Source organism: Saccopteryx leptura, chromosome 3 (assembly GCF_036850995.1).
Source record: "Saccopteryx leptura isolate mSacLep1 chromosome 3, mSacLep1_pri_phased_curated, whole genome shotgun sequence".
In the NCBI taxonomy this organism is placed as follows: Eukaryota; Metazoa; Chordata; class Mammalia; order Chiroptera; family Emballonuridae; genus Saccopteryx; species Saccopteryx leptura.
This window is the reverse complement of record NC_089505.1, coordinates 9,293,282-9,316,574: the sequence shown is the minus strand read 5'-3', so window position 1 is coordinate 9,316,574 and position 23,293 is coordinate 9,293,282. Positions and strand designations below refer to the sequence as shown.

At 50.9% G+C, this 23,293-nt stretch overlaps 1 protein-coding gene across 1 annotated transcript in view; it reads right to left on the bottom strand.

The window, feature by feature from the left end:
- The window catches only part of EZR (ezrin), a 50,654-nt gene extending 43,453 nt beyond the window's left edge, over positions 1-7,201 (bottom strand). Inside the window, exons 1-2 of the mRNA XM_066372918.1 lie at positions 7,051-7,201; positions 6,100-6,186 (exon numbers count right to left, since the gene is read on the bottom strand). Coding sequence (XP_066229015.1) covers positions 6,100-6,111 — 12 coding nt within the window. The 5' untranslated portion in view covers positions 6,112-6,186; positions 7,051-7,201. The remainder of the gene's footprint in view (positions 1-6,099; positions 6,187-7,050) is intronic.
- Between the last annotated feature and the right edge of the window lie 16,092 nt (positions 7,202-23,293).

The following is a 23,293-nucleotide window of genomic DNA, read 5'->3' as shown; positions in this document are numbered from 1 at the left end:
GAGTGCCAAAACTTTACTTGGTTTATAGCCACTTGGGAACGAAAACCGTTAGTTTTCGCTACAGGTTACACCAAAAAGTTCATTAAGACAAATTTCCAGGAATAAAGGTACACAAGAAATATGTAATGCTTACAGTACCTGAAGGTAAGTTGTTTAAATTTCATAGATACACACTTTGTCTCAGTTTATTTTATGTGACATTCTTTTAAAAACTTTACTTCCATTTTACAGGTGACAAAATTGGTTCACAGAAGCGAAATGGCTTGCCAAGTCCAGGTGAGTAGCTAATTACGCAGCAGCTTTGACCAGCTCTTTACAGTTCTATTTGGAAAAATGCATACATGAATTCTGTGTTAAGCATTTTATTTTCATCAAAAGTCTTTAAGTCACGTTATAGCACAATGGTTCTTTTTCTTTAAAAAAACTAGTTATAGAAATCTAGAATAAGATCTTTACTCTTTATGTCCACAGGCATGTATGGTAAGTATGTTAGAAAGAAAATAATTCCACTGGTCTCTTCAATAAATAATTCCATATTTAATTAGTAGCAGCAAACACACTTAGGGTGCTTAAATGAAACACTAATTGGACTACTTGGGGAACCCATAAGGGATAATTCAAAATACATTCACTGATTTCGAAAACAGGCTTCGAATTTTATTGCTTCAATTAGAATTAAAACGTCCAAACACTAAGAAAGTGGACATACTGAATCATCCCAAGAGTCTCCAAATTGTCAAAGAAACACAAAAGTTTAAGTAAAAAAAAAAAAAGTTAAGAAAAATTATAGTAATTCTCTAAGAATAGTGATACTGTTTGCTTTCCCAAACTACAAGTTTTAATACAATTATTCAAGATTTTGCTAGACATCACACTGCTATTATTGAGGAGTGTAGTAAGGGAGGACCGTGAAGGACTAAGGTGAAGAGTAACGGGATGTCTTCCTTCCCTGCCACTCCAACAGGACAGGTCTGCCCCAGTTCCCCTTAAAAACAAAGAGAGCCAACAGTTGAGCGCCCACTGGTCACTGCCAAATTAAGCTCTGCAACTGGACTCCCTGCGGAGAGAAGCTCAAATCAGAGAGATGCTATCGACCGTCTTAGCTGGCCTTGTCTCTCTGGAGTTTGATACCCATCCAGCTGTCTCCTCTTTCCCATCCCAGCCACGTCCCAATGCCAGTGACAGCCACCCATGGCGCTGGCGCGGGACCCCTGAGAAAGCAGCCGTGCACCCATGCCCAAGCCCGTGACAGCATCTGCCTGAATGGACACACCGTGGGCTCTGGTCTCCGCTCACACACAGCCCCCAGGATCAACCTGTCTAGGGGGCTTCACTGCACTGAGTCCAAGAGGACGGACTACATCAAGCCTGCCCCCTTTCCCGATGAAATCAGCAGTTCCCAAACTGGGGTGCATCAAAACCATCGGGGAAGCTTCTTTAAAGCACAGTCCTGCCTGGCCGTAGAGACGGCTGTGGGGGACCCAGGAATCTCTAAGTCTCCACGTGACCATGCACGCCCAAGCTGAAGAACACCGCACTAACTTTAGCCTGACCCTAAACGCCTGCATGTGTGTCTGGTGTGTACATACACTCAGGAGAAACATAAGAAGCTGCTGGATTACTTTTAGTGTATGCGGATTAAACTTGTACTGTAGTTGCAGAAGTCTGGTGCTTGTGTATCTTTCGGGAGGCAGTGGTTATAACTATGAAAGCAGGCGAGGACTTCTGTCATCAATCACGGTCACACAAGTATTAACAGCCTGTACACACCAAAGCCTCCACCTCCTTCCCACACCTGGTCCTTCCCAGGTTCCTTATCTCAGAGAATGGTACCACCATCCCCACAGTTATGCAAGCCAGACACCAGAAGTCAGTCCCGACTCCGCCCTCTGCCCCTGCAGAGCCAATCCACCACCCAGCGCAGCCAGTCTGCCTCCCCAACGGGCCCACTCCCCTTTCCCTGCACCGGCCTCGCTGGGCCACTCCAATGCCCAACCACCTCCCCTCCTGCCACCCCTGCCCTCTGCTGACTCCCATACTGCAGCTGCAGCGACCTTACAAAAAGCCAATCCGATTGGCTCACTTCTTCCAGTCAAAACCCTCCACGGCCTCTCCTGGGACGAAGCCCCAAATACTGCCCAAGGGTGGCCCTTGTAAACATTGCCTGAGTGTGTCCCACAAGGGAAGACTCTGCATAGCTGGCCTCCGTCTCCCTCTCTCGCCATACTGGCCCTTCACCAGGAACTCTGAACTCACCCTACTCCCTCGCCCACCGGGGCCCCTGCATAAGCTGTCCCCAGCCTGGCACCATCCTTGCCTCCTCCTTCACCGTGTGAAGGCCCCTTCATTCTCCGCACTGCTCAGCGAGGTCACGGCCTCCTCAGCACCGTCCTCACCTCCCTGATCAGCACGCACCCCCGTCGCAACCAGCACACATCATTAGACACTCCAGCTATCTGTGATCACGGCCTCGCCCTCTCAGCAGGCTGTAAACCCACGGTGACGGGGGCTTTCTGGGGCTGCCCATCTTGGCAGCCCCCGCGTCTAGCACAGTGACGCACCGACACCCACTAAGGCTGAATGTACAGACAGTCATTGTGCCTTCCAGGGTGATGATGGCGATGACTAATCCCAGCCAGCGCTTCTCACCGCCCCGCAGGAGCTTGGAGCTGCCTCGCTGACCATCTGCCCAAGGGGAGGGGCAGGGCTCCCCAGAAACTACTAGAGCCCACGGGGCCTCATCAAGGGCCAGGAGGGATGGAAAATGGACCCTGTGAAAAGGGCTATGTGTTCCCAGGGGCCAAGGTAATCTCAGAAATTATCTTAAAATGTTGGCACGGGGCAGAATTTTGAACACACTCCAGAGTTGGTCACTGAAGGGAAAATTACGTTTATATCAGAAACTTCCACATCAGCACTTTAGAAAGAAAGGCTAAGGCACCCGCTGGGACCACCCGCAGTGCTGGTGACACTTCCAGGCAGGTCAGCCTGGAGCTCCTCAGAGAGGCTGGCCCGACAGCCACGCCCTCTTCACTCCTGGGCTGGACCGCAGGACTCCTTCCTAATACCCTGGCTGGCTCCTTCCCATCACAATGAAGACATGTGATGACTGACAAGGGGCACAAAGACTACTTCCTGAGCCAGGAACCTGGGAACCAACCCCCACTCTGCTCCCCAGGTGAGAGGGAGGGCCGCGGAGCCGGAGCCGGAGGGGGGGGCACCCTGCGGGACCCCCACCCCTCCTCCCTGCAGATGTGGGAAGAGCAAAACCAGACAGCGGACCGACTGGAGCAGTCCTTCCTGGGAGTGCCCAGGCCTGTCCTCTCCTACCAACCGGCGCAGACAGGACTCCGCTGAGGACTTACTTCTCCATCGCACCACCCATTTCCCCGCACGGGGCTTGCCGTCACTGGGGCCGCACAGGACCTAAGCGGCTCTCCCTCCCTCACGTGTGGTTGTCAGAGTGTTCCAGGTCCTGTTTCTGGGTTCATGGCGTCGGGGCTCTGGTGGTCCCAGACTGTAAGATCCCTGAGGACAAGATCTGACTCACCTGTCTGTGTGGGCTCCTTGCACCTTGTTGAAGGAGTGAGCATATATCCCATCTTTTTAACAAGTGGTGAACGGAAAGGTGGTGTTAAGAGAGAAAGCGGCAAATAAATATTAGTTCCTCCATACTGTTTTAAGAATAAAGTCAAAGTCACGCACTGACTCAGTTTAGACAAACCAATCAAAAATACTTCATCAAAACTTTAAGGGGTCAGGTGGAAGCCCCAAACCCCAACTACTCAGATATATCCATCTTAATAGGGAAGTGTTTGCTCCTCAATCCTGCGGTTACACATCACATCACATGAAGCCACCTAATAAAATCCTTAGCTTGGGCCTGAATAATAAAAGTCAATAATCCTGGTTTGAAGGTCACACCTACAGAGTTTCTTGGGTTATGCTTCCCCTTTCACACCTATTGAGACAGCAAAAGACAGTAACAAAAACTAGATACTCTATAGCAGCCTTAGAAGTGCCCTATCCCAATGTGTGCAGGCCCCAAGCTCTCCTCGGCCATCTGCGGGGGGGCCCGAATTCAGTTCATGTGAAGAAAGGCCTGTGTGTGTAGTTTATGAGGCTAACCATCCAAGAAACCACCCCTAATACCACCACCACCACCAAAAAGGGCACAGGTAGGAATTTCCCAAGTGGTTCACATAAAAGGAGACCTCCCAACACTGTTTTAAAATTACAACTGCAGACAGTATATAAAATAAGTCTTTTTAAAACGTGATTCTGGTTATCAGGATCCTAACACACAAGGTGATGGCTACTGTCGTTCTTTAACAATTTAACAACTACCCCCACTCTGTCAGAAGAACATTGTCTAAGTTTCTGATCCATCATAAAAGACTTTGAAAGCAAAATGAAATTAAAATGTACCTGCCCTAAGAAAAGCCTTGAAAGAGGACCTTCTGACACACGCCACAGCGTGGATGAACCCTGAGCACATCATGGTGAGTGAAATGAACCAGACAAAAGAACAAATACTGTGACTCTACTTAGATGAGGTCCCTGGAGGAGATAAATTCACCGAGACGGTAGGAGGGTGGCTGCCAGGGCTGGGAGCAGAGAGGAACGGGGAGTTAGTGTTTAACTGGTATAGTGTTTCCGTTTGGGAAGATGGCATATTATTTTATTACAAATAAAAACAGGAAATGTAAAATAAATTACAGTGCATTGTGAAAAATGAGAAAGAAAAGTCATGACTGGAAACCGGTTTAATGACTTTTTTTTTCTGAGAGATACCTTAAAAGCTGAACTCTGCAACTTTTAGCAAAATAAAGAAAGCCACACCTGTGGTAGGTAAGCTCTTAACGACTGCTCTATGTAACGCTTGGCTGCACAGGGCTGTGCCCTGAGTAAAGGACTGAATGTAGGTCAGTTTTATATCACAGGCTTCGAAGGGCCTGGATGTCACACGCCCCTTGCGAGTTTAAAATGAAGAATTTTGTGTAGGAAAAGAATTTTCTGCACCATAAATGAATCATCTTGATGTAAGTTAGGCAAAAACTATACTGGCTTCTGAATCTATTAGCATGGTAACACAGTAACTTAGTTAACCTAAGATTAAAATAAAAACTATTAAAAATTCCCTTTAGAAAAAAATCTAACATTTCACAGCAGGAAAAGCACATAAGCACTGACTGCAGACCTTGATTGTAAAACTATAAACTCCGTATGTACCTTTTATTGCAATTTTTAATAAATCCAATTATTTTCTCCACCACGATTCAGAACTCAACTGAAAAATTGACAAACTCCGCTCCCCAAGGTCTGGTCACCAGTTTACCTGGGTTAAAAGCAGGTGAAACACATACAACTTTCTAAAAAATGTCCGGGAACAAAGAACCTGCCTTGTTCCCACGACTTAAAAAGAAAGCCGAAACAAGCCCAGGCCTGGCCAGCAACCTAATCGAGATGGCGACACACTCGATGCAGGGGACAGAGGTGCGGGCACAGCAGCTCTCTAATCAGCTGCTGTTTACGGGGTGTAGCAGGAGCGCTCGGCCAGAGAGTCCATGGAGCCTCCTTATCGAAATCCAGGGTTGCCTTCGCTCATTTGCAATTCAAGTCCATTACTAAACGTCTCTTAGAGATAGGAATCCTGCCGCACTAGCAAATTCCGGGGTAACAGAGAACAGCCTCGGGGGCGTGGGGTAACACGGGCTGCCCGGCACAAAGGGTGTCTCCTCGGTCAGATGCCCCGCGAAGCGCCAGGAAGGCTCGGGGTACATTTGTCCCGCACCCTTGCAGGCACTGGAGTTTGTGTGGGTCATCGGAAGCCACCTGGCTCTCCCGCCGATTAGACAACTTTTAAGAACCAAGCTGCATTAGAATACACTTTTTAAACAGACACACAAAACGACCCAGAGTAACAAAATGACCAGCAAGCAACAAAGCGGAGGCAGCTCCCGGCCGACTTCTGCCCTCCCGTCCGCTTAAAAAGAGCCGAGTTCCACCAAGAGCCGCCCAACGCCGCGCCCAGGTGACTCCGCTGGGAATAGGGCCTGAAGGCGCGAGCGAGCCGGCCCGGAACCTGGGCTCACTTACTGGTTTCGGCATTTTCGGTTCCGGATGGGTTTTCCTCAATCGTCTGGAAATACAGTCGCCAGCGGCAGCTGAGACGGCTCTCGGGACCTGGAGACAGAGAAACGCTTAGAGCGCAGCGCCCTCCTCTTCCCGCCGCCGCCGCCGCCCGCCCCGCGCGCTGCTGCTTAAAAAGCCGCCCGGCAGGCGGGCGGGCGGTCCCGAGATGAGTCACCGCCCAACCCGCGATTACGGCGGGCCGGCCGGGCGGGCGGGCCACGGGTGCGGGTGCGGGGCCGGGACGCGGGCGGCGCGCCCCCGGGGTGCGGAGACCGGGCGGGGGCGGGGCCCCGGCAGGGAGGGTCGGAGTTCGGGGCGCGGGGGCGGGGCGGGCCGGCCCGGGGACGCGGCGGCGGCCGGGAGGGGGTCCACCCCGTACTCTTCGGAGCCTCCAGGAAGCCAGCGGGGAGGGGAGCCCAGCAGACAGCAAGTTTCACTTTGTGAAGCAACCGTTTGCCCCACGGCTGAAACCGCAACCGTCAAGCCTTTGAGAAACACTTTTTAAAAGCTGTCCCCGCCCGGCCTAGCGAGGCGCGTCCGCGCAGCCCGGGCTCCGCGGGCCCTCGGAAAGGGGACTCGGAGGAGCAGAGGAAAGAGGAAGGTCGCAGGGCAGCAGGGTCAGCTTCACCTGCCCTACGTTTGGACCAAACCACAAAACCGTGCGCTGAGAGCCGCGCGGGGACCCCGTCGGCCGCACAGCCCGGGACCCGAGCCCGGCCGGCCGCGGGGCGAGCCCAGCTCCCTTTGGGAACCACTGGCCCGGGGCTCGAGCGCGGTCCAGCCCTCCGCCGGGCCAGCCCGGCCACACCTGTCGTCGAGCCCCAGCTACGGCCCCCTCCGCGGAGGGCGCGCCGCGAACTCTCCGGCGTGGCCCGACCGCCGCGCCCGCCAAGCCCGGCCTCCCGCCCGGCTCACCCGCGGCGCTGCAGAGGACCGCTGCTCTCCCGCTGTCGGTGCGTCGGCGCTCTGTGCCCGCGGCCTGCGCTGACGAGTGTCCCCCGGAGGGGCGGGGTCCCGGGGCCGCGCCCCTTACCGCCCCGCCTGCCTGACCTGCGAGGTGCGCCCGCGCGCAAGATGGCTGCGACCGCCGCCCGCGCCCCGAGGCGCTCTCCTCCCCGCCCCGCCCCGCGCCCCCGAGGCCGCGGAAACCCGGGTGAGGGCGCCCTCCGTCCACCGCGCTGCGGCCCCCGAGGCCACGGAGACCCCGGTGGGGGCGCCCTCCGTCCCCCGCGCTGCGGCCCCCGAGGCCGCGGAGACCCCGGTGGGGGCGCCCTCCGTCCCCCGCCGGGCGCCCCCGAGGCCGCGGAGACCCCGGTGGGGGCGCCCTCCGTCCCCCGCCCGGCGCCCCCGAGGCCGCGGAGACCCCGGTGGGGGCGCATTCCGTCTCCCACCTGCCCCGCAGCTTCGCTGCAATGTGAAGACCTTTCCCTCTGCACCGTCTGTCCCTTTGCCCTTGGAAAACTTGGCCAAATTTGGTTCAGCTAATTTCAGCTGTAAGGTGTATGGATGGCCTGCCCCACTGCGGGCGGAAGGAAATCAAGAGAATGTAAATAAACCTGGAGGACCGGTGGTGTGCTGGGCCGTTCTGGGGTGGCGCTAACTCCCCACCCCACGTAGTCATGTCATTTTGTTGTCCTTGCGTCCGGACCGAACCCGTGCCTGGGGTGGCCTGGATCTGGCCCGTGTGTCTCAGCGCACGCGGCCGGCCAACCTAGGTGTTCAGATTCGGCCCCAGACCACATACACAAGGGTGAGGACGCTCTTTCGCCGAACAATCTTGTTAAAGGACGAACTGTGGTCTCGTTTGACTTGACTAGCTCAAAGCTGTAGCAAAAATCTACAAAGAGAGAAATTCTAGGAATTCTCTTTAATATTTTCGCAAACACTTCTCAGGAAGTTGTACAAGAACGTCCTTTGGTGGCCAGTGGGATTTCCAGTGCAGTGATTAAGACGGCTGGTCTGGAGCAGGGCTTCTCAAAGCCTGCTGCCTGGACTCAGAACATCAGCATCCCTAGGGCGTCTGCAGAAAGGGAAATTCACAAGTGTTCCCCCAAACCTGAACAGACTCTCCAGCTGGGGGCCGAGAAGTCTGTGTCTTCAAGGTCTTCAGGTGACTATGCGATGTAGACTAAGGGCTGAAACCAGAGTTTCTCCTAAATTCCTTCCCCAGCTCACCACTACCTCCCTGTGTGAACTGGGCGAGTTATTAAAATGGCAGAATTAAGACACCTATTTCATGGGGCTGTTTATGAGGTTTATAGGAGTGAATGCCTGTAAGATGCCCAGAAAAGTGCCTGGCACTCAGTAAGCACTCAAGTCTATCCCTGTACAGAGGAACCAGTGACTTTGGGTGAAGCACCAAACTCTCTCAACTTGTGGGATGGAGACACTAGTAGCACCTCCTACATAGGTTTGTAGGGATTACGTGAGATCGGGTGTGCAAAGTGCTTAAGCACAGTGAGGGCCTCCTGGTAATGCCTAACCTGTCACAGGAGCAGACCGCTTCTGGGTACCCCTTGTCGGTGGGCATCTGTGACCTTCCATTGCGGGTCCAGGGCATTTCAGAGTCGCCTGAGATTTTGTCCTCTGTTTGAGCGAGTCTGTTCCTCTGAAAGATTGACTTTATTTTTTATTAAAACAAAGAAGGTAACTTGCTGTGGTAAGGAATCTGTGAACGATATTTAAGTAACCCATAGTAGTAATGTTTCAGGTTGGACATGCTACTCCTAGGACATTATCTTCTTTTATTTCTTATCACTGCTTGGAGCTGTGTTACTCATTTTTGTCCCAACTCTGCTGATAGTATATGACTCCAATCTTTTATCTCAGAACGTTGTCTTCTCAACCAGATGTTTGGAATAGCATTGGCCCGTGACCTTTATTTCTGAACTTTACCCTTCAGGGAAATGCCAAAAAAAAAAAAAAAAAAAAAAATCACAGGTTTCAGAATGAAAGAGACATGTCTGACTTCTAGTCCCAGGACTTACGTACAAGCTGGTCACTCGGGCAAGTCTCTCAACCTGACGAAGCCACCACCTCTTCGTCTCTAGAAGGGAGATGACCTTGTCCTTGTTTCGCTGAGTCACAGAGTGGGAGCATTTAACTTACTCAAATTTGACTTACATTTCTCTTGCTTAAGTTAAAATAGTATAGAGTCCTGATTTGCATATGCAGGCCCCATATAGCATACATTATATTTACTTGCTACTATACAGCCCCTCCCAAGGGGGAGGGGAACATTTTTACTATATATTATGAGTAGTTTCAGGTGATTTTCCAGAGGTAATTTATCTTCACCTGACTTTAGAACCTAAAACCCCTCTGTAAAGCCAGAAGGCACGGCCAGGGCCACCATCAGAGCAGCCCGGCCCATGCAGGTTCGCATTGGATTCGGACAGTCGGTAAAGAAACCATGGAGCCAAAAACTGGTGGGCCATAGTCTTTAATCTAGCTTGCACCCGGCGGGCAAGTAAAAATACACACTGGGCTCCAAAACCCAGTCACATTCAGTGCTCACAAAGCTACTGATTTATCCGAGTTTCCTAGAATCAAAGGTTTCTAGCTCACCAGCCTTATTTCCCTCAGTTCCCCATCTTCTTCCTTATCCCAGATACAAACTCTGTACAAACTGGCATCTCACTCAGCACTCCGCCATCTTGGCTGCTTCTCCTGGCCTCCTCCACGTGGCCTCCTTTAGCTGCTGGCTCTACTCTCTCTGCTCTCTCATGCTAACCTCAGGAACCAAGAGCCAAGTCCCGTTTTGCCCCCATTTTATAGTGTAGCTTCACAACCTTTAATCCAATATACAAAGTAGGGAAGTCTCCAACCCAAAGTCACCTTCTGAGGCATGATTGGATTGCACCACCCCACATCAAAAAGGATAGGAAAGGCTTAATCCCAAAACCAAGCCCCAGGCTACAAGGATTCCGCCTGCCTTTAGCCCACCCCAACACACATTAATATCACCTGGGCGACGGCCTTCTCGTGTTATCTTTAACAAAGTGAGCATAATACATTTTATCTGCCCAACACCCTCCCCTCACAGCCCGGCACCCCTATCTCCTACCCTCATCCCCCAACACAGAGAAGACCACTCTAAGGAATCTGAGCATCGCTTAGGACAGTGGTTCTGAGGCTTTGGTGTGCATTAGAATCACTCATGGGGTCCCCCTTTACGAATTGGGGGTCAATAAGTCTCAGGTAAACCCTGGGACCTACATCTTCAACAAGTCTCCGGGTGAATCTGACGTACACCAAAACTTGAGAACCCCTGATTTAGGGTGTGCCTGGATCCTGGCCTCTCCCTTCACCCTTCTTCTATGAAGTTATTCCGCTCTGTTTGTAAATCATGGTTTTGCTCATGTTTGAGAATAGGTGATAAGGAAGGAAGTGAGGAAACCTGGAGCCAGGCGCCTCGGACACCCTTCCCTGATCTCGTGTAGACCAGTGACCTTCAACGACTCACTGCTTGTTTCAGTGTTTGAGTTTTTCAGCTAGAGGAAGGAAATCATGTTGACACATGAGCCTGGGGGCGAAGTTCTGGGAGTTCTTTAGACAGGGGATACTGACGTGTGGTAGGGCACCCCTCAAGGTACTTTTAGACGCAGTAGCAAGGACAAGAACTGTTACCCAGAACATCACCTCCCCTGACGGCAGGCTTCCTTCCTATCAGATCTCCTCGGAGCCTGTCTCCACGCTGGTGCCAGGTTAATCTCAACCCACAAAGAAAAGTTCACAAATAGTAGGACAATCCCTAGACTCAGGCCCTCCGAAAGGACAGACAACAGGCAATAGGGAGCTAGCTGTACAGAGTACCCTCGGTAAAAGCAAGGGTCAGGGCATTCCTCTGGGCTCATTAACCTGGGGTAGAAACTCAGCACAGTGACTAGAGGACTGGGAGAATGACACTATTAGGGGAGCTATGCAGAGGCCTCAGCTACAGTAGTGATGTTTTAGTAAGCTGAGTGGTGGTCCACAGTTTGTGGCCTAAAATATTTTATAATAAATATTTCAGATGTAACCTCAAGTAAGCTTTTCATTGGCGAGATGATTGTTAGTGGGAACTAAGCAATCATGTAATCTTATAAAGCTGCATGAACTCAATATGCAAATCCCTGACATGGTTTAACATTCCTTTCCGACCTTGGAGGGCTGACCGTCCTTGCCGTGTGGCTGAGAGCACGCAAATGAATAAGGACTCGCATAGCCTGCCCGGTGGCCACCCTGCCTGGTGTCCAGAATTAACTTTACAGGTCTCCATAGGAAGACAAGTTCGAAGGAGACTCTAGGTACTATTTTGAGGCTACATCTTATATAATTTGGGTCTGCTAAGCAAAATTCTGGCCACTAGGTATTCTATTTTGAATGATCTCCTTGGCTTTTAAATAATTTGCGTAAATAGCCATAATAGTTTTTAGGTAAAAGGGTACTGGTGATGGCAAAACTTATTTAACTAATAAATTCCCAAATAGCACAGCTTCTTCTATTTTCTTTTATTCCTGATCATTTTATGAGTTGGTTTTTTTGTTATTTTTTTGCCTGGCCTGTGGTGGTGCGGTGGATAAAGCGTTGACCTGGAACACTGAGGTCGCCGGTTTGAAACCCTGGCCTTGCCTGGTTAAGGCACATATAGGAGTTGATGCTTCCTGCTCCTCCCCTTTCTCTCTCTCTCTCAACATGAATAAATAAAATATAAAACAAAAAATTTTTAAAAAGAAAAAAGTGTTCCAGCTTCAAAGCATGGGGTATGAGGAGATGGTGGAAGGGAGCTTACCCACGTCTATTTTGATACCCTCAGTGTAGCGAGGAAAGAACCCACAGAGATGAAACTGATCGTCCACCTTCCGGCACCTCTCTCATCCAGATCGCTAGTAACCTCCATCTTGCTACATCCAGAGGCCAAACTTCTCTGCCTCGTCTCACAGTTCTCCTGAGCTGCCTTGGGCACATACAACACTCCCTGGGAACGCTCCGCTCTGAGGGTTTCTCTTTTCTCCTCTTCTCCCCTGTCCTGGTTCCTCCTTGAAGGGTTCTCCCCTGTGTGGTCCCCCACCCCCCGACACACACACACACACACACACACACACACACACACTGCAGAGCCCTTATCTTTGTACACTCTCTTCCCAGGTCATCTGATCCAATCTCAGGGTTAAATAACATCTCCAGCCCGGATCTCTCTCTAAAGTAACAATTATGGACTTGGTTTCTCCAGTTTTCTTGATTTTTTCAAAAGCTGCTGCCCTCCCAGCCTCTCAGTTAACAAACAGCACCACTATTTGCCCTGTTGCTTGGCCCAAACTTAGGAGTCAGCCTGCATACCTCTCTTTGCCTTGACCTTGTACATCCACTTCAACAGACCTAAGAGCCCACTCAGAATATATCAGATGGTGTTCCCCACCCCCGCCAGTGCCTTTAGAGTAATACTCAAGCCCCTCCCTTGGCCTGTGTGGTCCGGCTCCCACCTACCTGCCCCCACTGCTCACTGCCTCTGTTCCAGCTGCCTGAGTTTCTGTCCTGTGCCTCGGGGATCTCGTCCTTAATGTTCCCTCTGCCTGGAATGCACTTCCCCATCTCTAAGCCTGGCCTTTCCTACTCTTTCAGGTCTTTGCCCAAATACAATCTCAGTCAGAGAGCACCTCTCACCTCTCCCTGGGAAGTGCCACCTCCCAGGTCACTCCCCGCTACTTGACTGATTCACGGTGTGGAGGGCACTTAGCACTGTCTGCTATGGTCCTGCTGGTTTGTGTCTTTATCTTCTGCCCCACCCCACCCCCCACACACAGGCATTGCGGCTCCTGTCCATCTCGTTCACCACTGTGTTCTTGGCAGCAGAAGCAGTGCCTGGTGCCTAGTAGATGTTCAGTAACCGTGTGTTGAGTGAACGAATGATCGAGCACTGCTGGTTAGCACCAAGCCAGCTACCAGGCTAGCTTTCTTTCCACTAGGCCACCTGCTGCCTGCTGGAATGCTAACCAGGGAAACCCTTCACCTCCCTACCTCCTGGCTGTGCAAGCCACCATTGAAAACTAGAGATGGTACAAAAAACAAAAAAAAGATATTTAAATAAAAGGAGCTCATCTATTTAGAATCTTTCCAGGTCTCTCTTGAGGTTTATTAATGCCATCTTTAGGTGGGGTTCTAACAGGTCTGATCAGCTCTTTTCAGGCACAGGACATTAGGAGGGACGGTGTGAGGTACCGGCACACACCCCGGCCGTAGCCAGAGCGATGCTTGAGAGCAGAGAGATTACTCGGAACAGATCAAAGCTCCGAGCCAGGCTGGCTGGGTCACGTAGCCCAGAGACTCAGGTGTGCATTCCCCAGGAGCCTGGATGGAGGCGAGCCCGGGGAGGGGGTGGACACGTGCTCATGTGGTGTTTTCTCAGAAAATGAGCTATTTAAGTCTGCCCTCTACTTTCAGAGAGCATGCTCTTGTGTTTTTTTTAAATTATAAAATGTTTTAAATCTTCAGAAAATAACTCAATAGACAACTATGTACTCACTATCCAGATATCACCAACTGGTGATCTTTTATCATATTATCTTTAGTCGTGTTTTTTTTTTTTTTAATTTTATTTATTTATTTATTTTTTATTTATTTATTTTTAGAGAGGAGAGAGAGACAGAGAGGGAGAGAGAGGAGAGACAGAGAGAGAGAAGGGGGGAGGAGCAGGAAGCATCAACTCCCATATGTGCCTTGACCAGGCAAGCTCAGGGTTTCGAACAGGCGACCTCAGCATTTCCAGGTCGAAGCTTTATCCACTGCGCCACCACAGGTCAGGCTATTTATTTTTTACAGAGACAGGGAGTGAGTCAGAGAGAGGGATAGACAGGGACAGACAGACAGGAACAGAGAGAAATGAGAAGCATCAATCATTAGTTTCCATTGCACGTTGCAACACCTTAGTTGTTCATTGATTGCTTTCTCATATGTGCCTTGACCGTGGGCCTTCAGCAGGCCGAGTAACCTCTTGCTGGAGCCAGCGACCTTGGGTTCAGGCTGGTGGGCTTTTGCTCAAACCAGATGAGCCTGCGCTCAAACTGGCGACCTTGGGGTCTCGAACCTGGATCCTCTGCATCCCAGTCCGATGCTCTATCCACTGCGCCACTGCCTGGTCAGGCTAGTTGTGTTTTTTTTAAATAAGAAAAAGGAACAAAGCCCCGCAGCCAGCCTGGCTCTCCTCCTAATGTCGCTGTGTCTCCTCTCGGCAGGGTTTCATGTTTTTGTTTGTTTTGTTTTTTGGTTTTTTTACAGAGACAGAGAGAGGGATAGATAGGGACAGACAGACAGGAACAGAGAGAGATGAGAAGCATCAATCATTAGTTTTTCGTTGCTACACCTTAGTTGTTCATTGATTGCTTTCTCATCTGTGCCTTGACCTGGGGGCTACAGCAGACGGAGTAACCCCTTGTTCAAGCCAGCGACCTTGGGTCCAAGCTGGCGAGCTTTGTTCAAACCAGATGAGCCCGTGTCTGACACTCTATCCACTGCGCCACCGCCTGGTCAGGCAGGGTTTCATGTTTTATATGGAAAACCCCCCACTTATGTGAAACAAACTACAAATATTGATTGACTTACGACCTATGCAATTTACAACCATTCGACTTTACTACCACAATCACTAGCCACGACTGCTCTGCGTCTGGCATCTGGCAGCGCAAGCGTTGCCCAGCTGGGAGTTGGACAATGCGGACCAGCTTCCAGCAGCACTACCGTCTCCGTGTGCACCATTTCAACTGTTATCCTAGACTCGGTACAGCAATTTGTGTTTTGTGTCTTGGATATTTTTCTTTTCTTTTTCTTTTTGTGTGTGTGTGTGTCTTGGATATTTTTCATCAAACCCCTCCCAAGATGTCTACCAAGAGGAAATTGTCTTTGCAAATATTAAACCAGTTGTACTGGTAATGCAGTGTTTTACGTAAACCTGACGAATGTAAAAATAAGAAACAAAATGGTGTAGAGATGATACAAATGGCATAAAATGAACAAAGAAAATTATGATATATAACAATGAAAGAAAATTATGATAAAATATGACTTAAAGATTTTTATAACATCATTTCACAGTACTGTACATATAGCCTACTCAGCTTACAACCAAATTGTGTTATGACCAGTCTGTCGGAACCAATCGTGGTCGTAAGTCGAGCCCTAGCTATATCTCCCAAACACATGAGATTTATTAATTAGCTGTTTGGTTGCAGAATAGAAACAATGAACATTTAAAAACATCACCTTTCTTTCCCTTTCTTCCTTCTCTCTCTTTCTTTCTCTTTTTTGGAATGTCAAAAGCTAACTCAAAAAAGCAGGTACTGGGCTTAGAGCTCCCAGCATGGCCCAGACAGTGTTAGCCTCTGTTTGGATCACCCTCTGTTCACACTGTGAGCTCCGTGAAGGCAAGGCCAGTGCCAGTGTCTGCTGTCTTAGTGTTTCCAGAACCGAGAACAGAACCTTCGCATTAGAGGACCTCAGTGTTTATCGAACTGAAGGAACGACCACATAATCCTGCGTGTTCTCTGTAGTGACAACATCTCACTGAGTGTTTGTTGTCTGGATCTTAGAGAACTGACGAGTAAACTGGAAAATTGGCAATTGAAAGAATATTTTTTGAGGTGCCTTGACAACAGGGCGAACACATTTCTGTAGCAGGAGATGAATACTATCTGACTGGCTTGGATCTGACCGAATAGAAAAGGAGTCAATCCAGAACGCACTCATCTTGATGATTGTCTAAGGCAGCGGTTCTCAACCTGTGGGTCGTGACCCCGGCGGGGTCGAACGACCAAAACACAGGGGTCACCTAAAGCCATCGGAAATACATATTTTATTTAAAAATGTATTTTTGGTCGTTGGACCCCCGCCGGGGTCGCGACCACAGGTTGAGAACCGCTGGTCTAAGGCAATGCCTTAGGCTGAATCGTGAACCACATACTTCATTTGACAAATATTTATTGAGCTTCTACCCCTTGTCAGGCAATGAGCTATGCTGGGATCAAGACGGACGAAACCCCTGAAGTGTATATTTAATTGAAGTTTGGCCTCTGGCACTTTGGCGTTTACCAAATTTCTCATGAATTTCCATAAAATCGGCCTGTTGCTTGGCCAATCTGCAATTGCACGCCCTCAGCCTGGGTCCTCCAGTGATCCTCAACAACTTGGTTCAGGAATGCGGAGAGGCCAGGCGGTGGAGCCCAGGGACCCCGCAGGACCTGGAGCGGGTCCCGACTCCGCCCCTCACCGGAGTGGGTGCAGGGCCCGAGACCACGTGGGCGGTGCAGCACTGGGCTGTGGCAAGGACGTGGCAGGACTGAGGAAGGCGGGCCCTGGAGAGGCAGGGGAATCCGGCCAGCCCTCGGCTTCTGCAGTGGCTATTGCCAGGCTGGAACGTGGGCCCAGGCCTTCCACACATACATTTGCAAGAAAAGCTTGAAAACCTAATTTTAACATGAAATTCCCCAATTCTTAAATGTTGGCAATGGTTTAAAAATGTTTTTCAAAACACTCTGCAAGCTAGGCAAAACGTGTCTGCAGGCTGGGTCTGTGCATTGCCTGCCTTGTGCTCCATAGACCTGCCTTATTATCTGTCCCACACAGGGGTTCAGCCCGGTGCCATGTGACACCCCGCTGGCTCCAAAGCACTGTCAGAGCAGGCATGCTCCTGCACAGAGGGTGACACTGCTTGGGGCGGGGGTGGGGTGCACTGCTCTCTGTGTGTCTGGATGTGGTAGGAAGCACACAGGCCACAGGCCACACTGTTTCCACTCTGCACATACATGAAGTCAGTTCTTGGGGTCATGCTTTCTATGTTGAGAACCGTCACTCTTGATAACTCAAGGCCTTACACTTAAAGGATGTTCGAGGAAGGGGTCCCATGTTTGTGGTGGACACCCTACTCTGAACGACAGGCCACGGCTCACCTTCCCTGGCAGGACCTCTCCGTGCGGAATATATAATTATAAATATTATATATTTATAATAAAATGTATATATTTTTATTTCTTTATTTTTTGCGAGAGAGAGACACAGAGAAAGAGAGTGTGAGAGACGGACACAGGAAGGGAGAGAGATGAGAAGCATCAACTCGTAGTTGCGACACGTCAGTTGTTCTCTGACTGCTTTCTCATATGTGCCTTGACCATGCGGCTCTAGCCGAGCCAGTGACCCCTTGCTCAAGCCAGCAACCTCCAGCTTCAAGCCAGCGACCACAGAATCATGTCTATAATCCCATGCTCCAGCCAGATGAACCCACTCTTAAACCGGTAACCTCAGGGTTTGACCTGAGTCCTCAGCATCCTCAGCCGATGCTCTATGCACTGTGCCACTGCCTGGTCAGGCTGAAGATTTCTTTTTTCTTCTTTTTTTTTTTTTTTTTTTCATTTTTCTGAAGCTGGAAACAGGGAGAGACAGTCAGACAGACTCCCGCATGTGCCCGACCGGGATCCACCCGGCACGCCCACCAGGGGGCGATGCTCTGCCCACCAGGGGGCGATGCTCTGCCCATCCTGGGCGTCGCCATGTTGCGACCAGAGCCACTCTAGCGCCTGAGGCAGAGGCCAAGGAGCCATCCCCAGTGCCCGGGCCATCTTTGCTCCAATGGAGCCTTGGCTGCGGGAGGGGAAGAGAGAGACAGAGAGGAAAGTGCGGCGGAGGGGTGGAGAAGCAAATGGGCGCTTCTCCTGTGTGTTCTGGCTGGGAATCGAACCCGGGTCCTCCACCTGAAGATTTCTTTTTATTACAGACTTTGGGACGCTTTCAACCAGTAAGGCTTCTTATCATCTACGATGCCTGCAAACTCTGAGTGAGAACGTGCCGTCTGCTCTACGCAAGCGCGCCTCTCCGCTCCCGCCGGTCCCTCGGCCCTCGCTGCACCCTCGTCCACCCCCGGGCAGCTCGCACTTTCTCCCTCAGGAATACCCATCTCCAGCAACGATATCTTTCCCCTCTTTCAAACACTACCCAGGAAACGAGCTCCCTAAATAACCAACGGACTCCTTTCTCCCAAACACTGTACCAACTCTCAATACATTTAAGGCTAAACTTACTTGGTCCAGACATTTCTGTTTACGATTAGTTACATCCAAAAGAACTTTTTTTTATTTAGTAAAAGTGTTTTGATTTAAGACAGGACCTTGGCAATGGCTCCTTGAAGACACGTGTCCTTCCTTCCCTGGTTGACTTCAGTGTCTGACACAGGTCAGCTCTGTTCTCCTGTCAGCGTGCTCAAATGAGTCGGACACCTTCCTCCGTGCCTCCCACAGCACCAGCGGTCTCAGCAAATGGTGACATCCCAGACGAGTCACTGAACGTTCACCCTCACAGACCTTTCACAGGTTTCCCCATTAAAATGAATCCAACTCTTTTTTTTATCTTATTTTTATTAATTTTAATGCAGTGACATTGATAAATCAGGGTACATATGTTCCGAGAAAACATCTCCAGATTATTTTGACATTTGATTATGCTGCGTACCCCTCACCCAAAGTCAAATTGTCTTCCGTCACCTTCTATCTGGTTTTCTTTGTGCCCCTCCCCTCCCCCCACTCCCTCTCTCTCCTTCCTCACCCTCTCCCCCAAATGAATCCAGCTCTTCTTGCTGTAGTTACTCCTTTTCCTCTTCATGTTCTGTCTTCTCGTCATCCTGTGTTTAAAGTGTTCCTCTTTGTTTACATCTTTTCTGCAAAATGTACATTGCTTTAAGCACGCGCACACACACTGTTAATTTATATATGGGAGGGAAGGTTGTGTATTGCTTTCTGATGCCTTCCTCCCCCACCCCCAGCACTGCTTTTATTATCCACCTGTGTCGCTACGGGTTCATCTAATACATGCCTCACGCACCTGCATAGTTCTTCCTGTCCGTACCCACCATGTTTCCCTTGCCCTCCCTTGGACGCTGGACATTCAGGTGGCCTCCACAGATGCCGCAGATATTGCGTGGACCTGAGAATTTCCCTGGGACAAAGAACCGTGAGCGAAACTGTTGGGTCCTGGAAGGGTTGCCATATAACTTATCATCCAAGTAAAGACAATTCAGAGAACGAAAGGGGATACTATTAATAATTACTCCAGGACAAGAGGCATACACCAAGATGCCCCAGGCTTGCCGAGATGTACGGTCGCCCTAGGTGGAGAGTTGGAATACGCATACGCGGACTGAGAAGTCTCAGCATGGCTCACGCACCGCGCCACACTCGCCCAGGCGGGCATGGGGTCCCCATCTGCACACCCCCTGCTTCGTTGGTGCCGTGACAATAACTCCAGGGTTCCACTGACCACCAATGCATCTGAGTGTCTGCTCTGCTGGCAGGCCTTCTGGATTTCCTTTCTTGGAAATCATTCCTTTATTGTGCCTATTTTTTGTTGGGGATTTCTTGTTGTTTCCAAGAGTTTCCTAGGTTTCCTAGCTATTAATCCTGTCAGTTTTAGACATTGCAAATATGTTCTCCCTCAGCTAAATTAATTTTGTCCATTTGTTGAATTTGATGTTTCTACTCAAAGTCCTCAAGGTTGTTGTTTTTTTTTTTGGGGGGGGGCTCATAGTTTTCTGTGATTAACATCCAATTTTAGAAGTATTTTCATTCCCTATTTCAGAAAAACACTCCCCTTCATTTTCTCCCATTGACTTCTTTTCCTTCTATTGATGTCTCAGTTCTACCTGGCTCGCGGCGGGCTGTAACCCCGGCCCGCGCTGTGTAGACGGTGGGAGGGAGGCTGTTTTGTGTTTCTCTGTACAGAGAGGCAGTTTCTGTTCTGGTCGCTTGGTCTGCACCTTGCTGCACTGTGCCTTTGCTGTGACACGTCTTCCTATCCACGAGGGCTGGTTTCTCTTCATTACTCTCCTGTTCTCAACAGGGACCCGCATGAACCCTCCCAATAAACAGTGGCTCTCATAAAGATCCCTCAGGGACCCGTCCAGCACAGGCCGAGCTGCTCACTCTCATACTCTGTCCTAACCCTTGTCTCTGGCTGTCACGCTCACTGTTTGATCGTTCAACTGGAAGGGTCCTTTGCCAAGAAAATTTTTACGACAGACTTCAGAGTGGCATTCCATTTCTGTGCTGTTACTCTTGTGGTGAATTGTTTTATTTTTTAATTTTTTTAAAAATTTTAATTTTATTTTTTATTTATTCATTTTAGAGAGGAGAGGGAGAGACAGAGAGAGAGAGAGAGAGGAGAGACAGAGAGAGAGAAGGGGAGGAGGAGTTGGAAGCATCAACTCCCATATGTACCTTGACCAGGCAAGCCCAGGGTTTCGAACCGGCGACCTCAGCATTTCCAGGTCGACGCTCTATCCACTGCGCCACCATAGGTCAGGCCTGCGGTGAATGGTTTTAGCATGAACCTCTGCAAAGGGACTGCAGCGTGCTGTGTCATCTGCTGCTAAGGGGCTTGGGCGTGCAGGGCCAGGGCCGTGCCGGGCTCGCTCGGTGTGGAGACAGTCGGGAGCGCAGCCTCGTCTTTTCCACACCCAGTCACACGGGAGTCGTCCAAGAATCCCTGCTTCCATGAAGGCCCCCGCCACGCAGGCCACAGATCCGGTCACCCCGAAGGCACTCAGTGCTGCTCGGCACTCAGACTGGACACACGTGTGACTTGTGCTCAGCTCTGTTCTTTCTTCCCACCCATGACCTTTGGTCTAATCCCTGACCACTCCACGCATGTCCATCTCTTCTTTTCCAGCCCTTCTCTGCCCCAGTTAAAGCCACTCAGTCCCCCCCAGACCTCAGCCAGCCCCAGAGCCAGCGTGTAAGCAACGCCGCAGGGTCTGGCACCACGACGGGTCAGGGCAGTCCAGCTGGCTTCAGGCTCCCACGTCTTGTTTGCATGTTGCAACCCAGATCTGGCCATTGATGTGACTGCTCTGTTTTCTCAGCCGACTGTACTGATCTCACGGGGGGGCACTGCGCTGACCCCGGCCACTGGAGCCTGGCTTCATTTCCTGAGCCTGCATGAACAACGTGAGTGATGCCTTATTCTTTTTTGATTCCTCCTCCAAGGCATTAAATTCTGAGGCAAAGACCACCCATGGATGGAGATCACCACAAACCGAAAGTCAAACTTCGAGCGGGTGACTCTACCCACCCCACCTTCGCCTTTCCCAGTTCCTCTGAGAGGTGGAGGTTATTCTCCACGCCCTGGGGAGGAAGCTGAGGCCCAGGGGTGAAGTCATTTACCCAAAGCACAAGGCCAGACTGTTGCATGGTAAAGCCCTCTCTTTCCACCATAAAGCCCAGGGTCCCCGTCCCCACCTCATGTCCCTGTCCTGCTGCCGTCTGTACCTGGAAGGACAAAACCATGCTGACGTGCCCAGGACCTCTGTCCTGGACAATCACAGTGATCTCACATTGTTGCCTCCTTATCTGTTCATTTGACCAGCAGTCATCCCTAAGCACCCGTCCTGGCAGACGCAGCTTCCACACCACCTATTTTCCGTCTGGCGTGGGCCCAGCAGCCAGAGCTGCAGCCGGGGTCATGTCTCGCTCCTGCCTGCAAACCTTCAGTGTCTAGCTCAGGGCAGAGCCTGGCCGGATGAGCTGGAATCTGGAACCAGGCCATCCACCGGGCTAGAGAGGCCAGGCCAGCAGGACAGAGGGCGCAACTGGGGGGCTGGCGTGAGGCAGGCTCAGGTCAGCAGGGGTGACCACAGACGGCAGGACACAGGTCCAGGCAGGAGCCGACCAGACTCCGGGAAGGTTCAGGCCCAGACTCCAGGTCGGAGAAAGGACTTGAATCCCTGTGAGGGTCCTGGCAAATGAACGGAGGGTTTGCCTCAGAAGACCCCACTGTGCAACCCAGCAGCACGACAGGCTGGGGGGCAGGGCTGTGACGTTATAAAAACAGGCAGAAAAGAGGGGGTGTGACTAGCCCGCTGTCATGTCCAGCAGAGAAACGCCTGCTTCAAGGATAGATGGCTCCCAGGCCCAGAAGACATCTTGGGCCACCATGAGCCGGACTGGTTGAGGAAGGGGCGCGGGGCCCCCAGCCTGACAACAGCTCCCCCACGGGCTACCAGCCCCCGGTGTCACCCCACCAGTGTACCTCCTCCCCGTGCGTCACTCACACGGCCCAGGCAGACACTCCTGCGCCTGCGCGGGGCTTGTACTTGCCCACCGGCCGGTTGCGCTCCAGCCCTCCGCGCCACCCCTGCCTCCTCACGCCACCCCTGCCTCCTCACGCCCGGCAGCCAGCTTATCCTCTAGGACCCAATGCAAAGGCTGTGGGCTTTCCTCTTTCCTTTTCCAGGTTCTCCCAGTCCGCCTTCCTATGTACAAAGTCCTATGATGCACGCGCTGTACCTCTTTGAAAACTCTTCATTCTGCTTGGTGTATTAGTTTCCTGGGGCTGCAATAATAAAGTGTCATAAACGTAGTGGCTTAAAAACAACAGAAATGTATTATCTCAGTTCTGGAGGCCAGAAGGCTGAAACCAAAGTGTCAGCTGGGCTGTGCTTCCCGGGAAACCGGCAGGGTCGGATCCTTCCCTGTCTCTTCCAACCTCTGGTGGCCCCGGGCGTCCCTTGGCTTGTGGCCACACCACCCCAGTCTCTCCTAGTCATCACATGGCTGCTTCTCTCTGTCTCCTTCCTCCTTATAAGAACACTGGTCAGACCGGATGAAGGGTTCACCTTGCTTCAGTCTGACCTAATTTAACCTTAACTAATGACATCTGCGATGACCCCATTTCTAAATAGGCTCCTATTCTGAGGTACTCAGGACCAGGACTTCAACATATCTTTTGGGGAGGGACACCATTCAACCCCTCACACCTAGTATGAGAGTTATCTGGACACAGGCCAGAGTCTCGCACGAGGCCCAAGCTCCTGGACCACGGTTGGGTGGCTTTGTGGGGAAATCGCCCAGGTGTGTCACTACCCTCTTGTATAAACCCTAAGCCATCTTCCTTTTCTCATCTTCGAAATAACCGCAACACCTAGAGTTACTGTGATATTTATTAGTCTGTTCACACACAAAGTGAGTACCTAGGAAATTGTAATTATGATTATTAATACTGTGTGTTGAACAGAGCAGCTACTCTGTAAATAAATGTCGTCACCACTTCCTCTAATAAATATTTACTAATTGGCAGGCCTCAGAACACCTGCACTGATGAGTGTTCCCAGAGGGAGGACGATGCGGTGGCCACAAGCCCTGGAGAC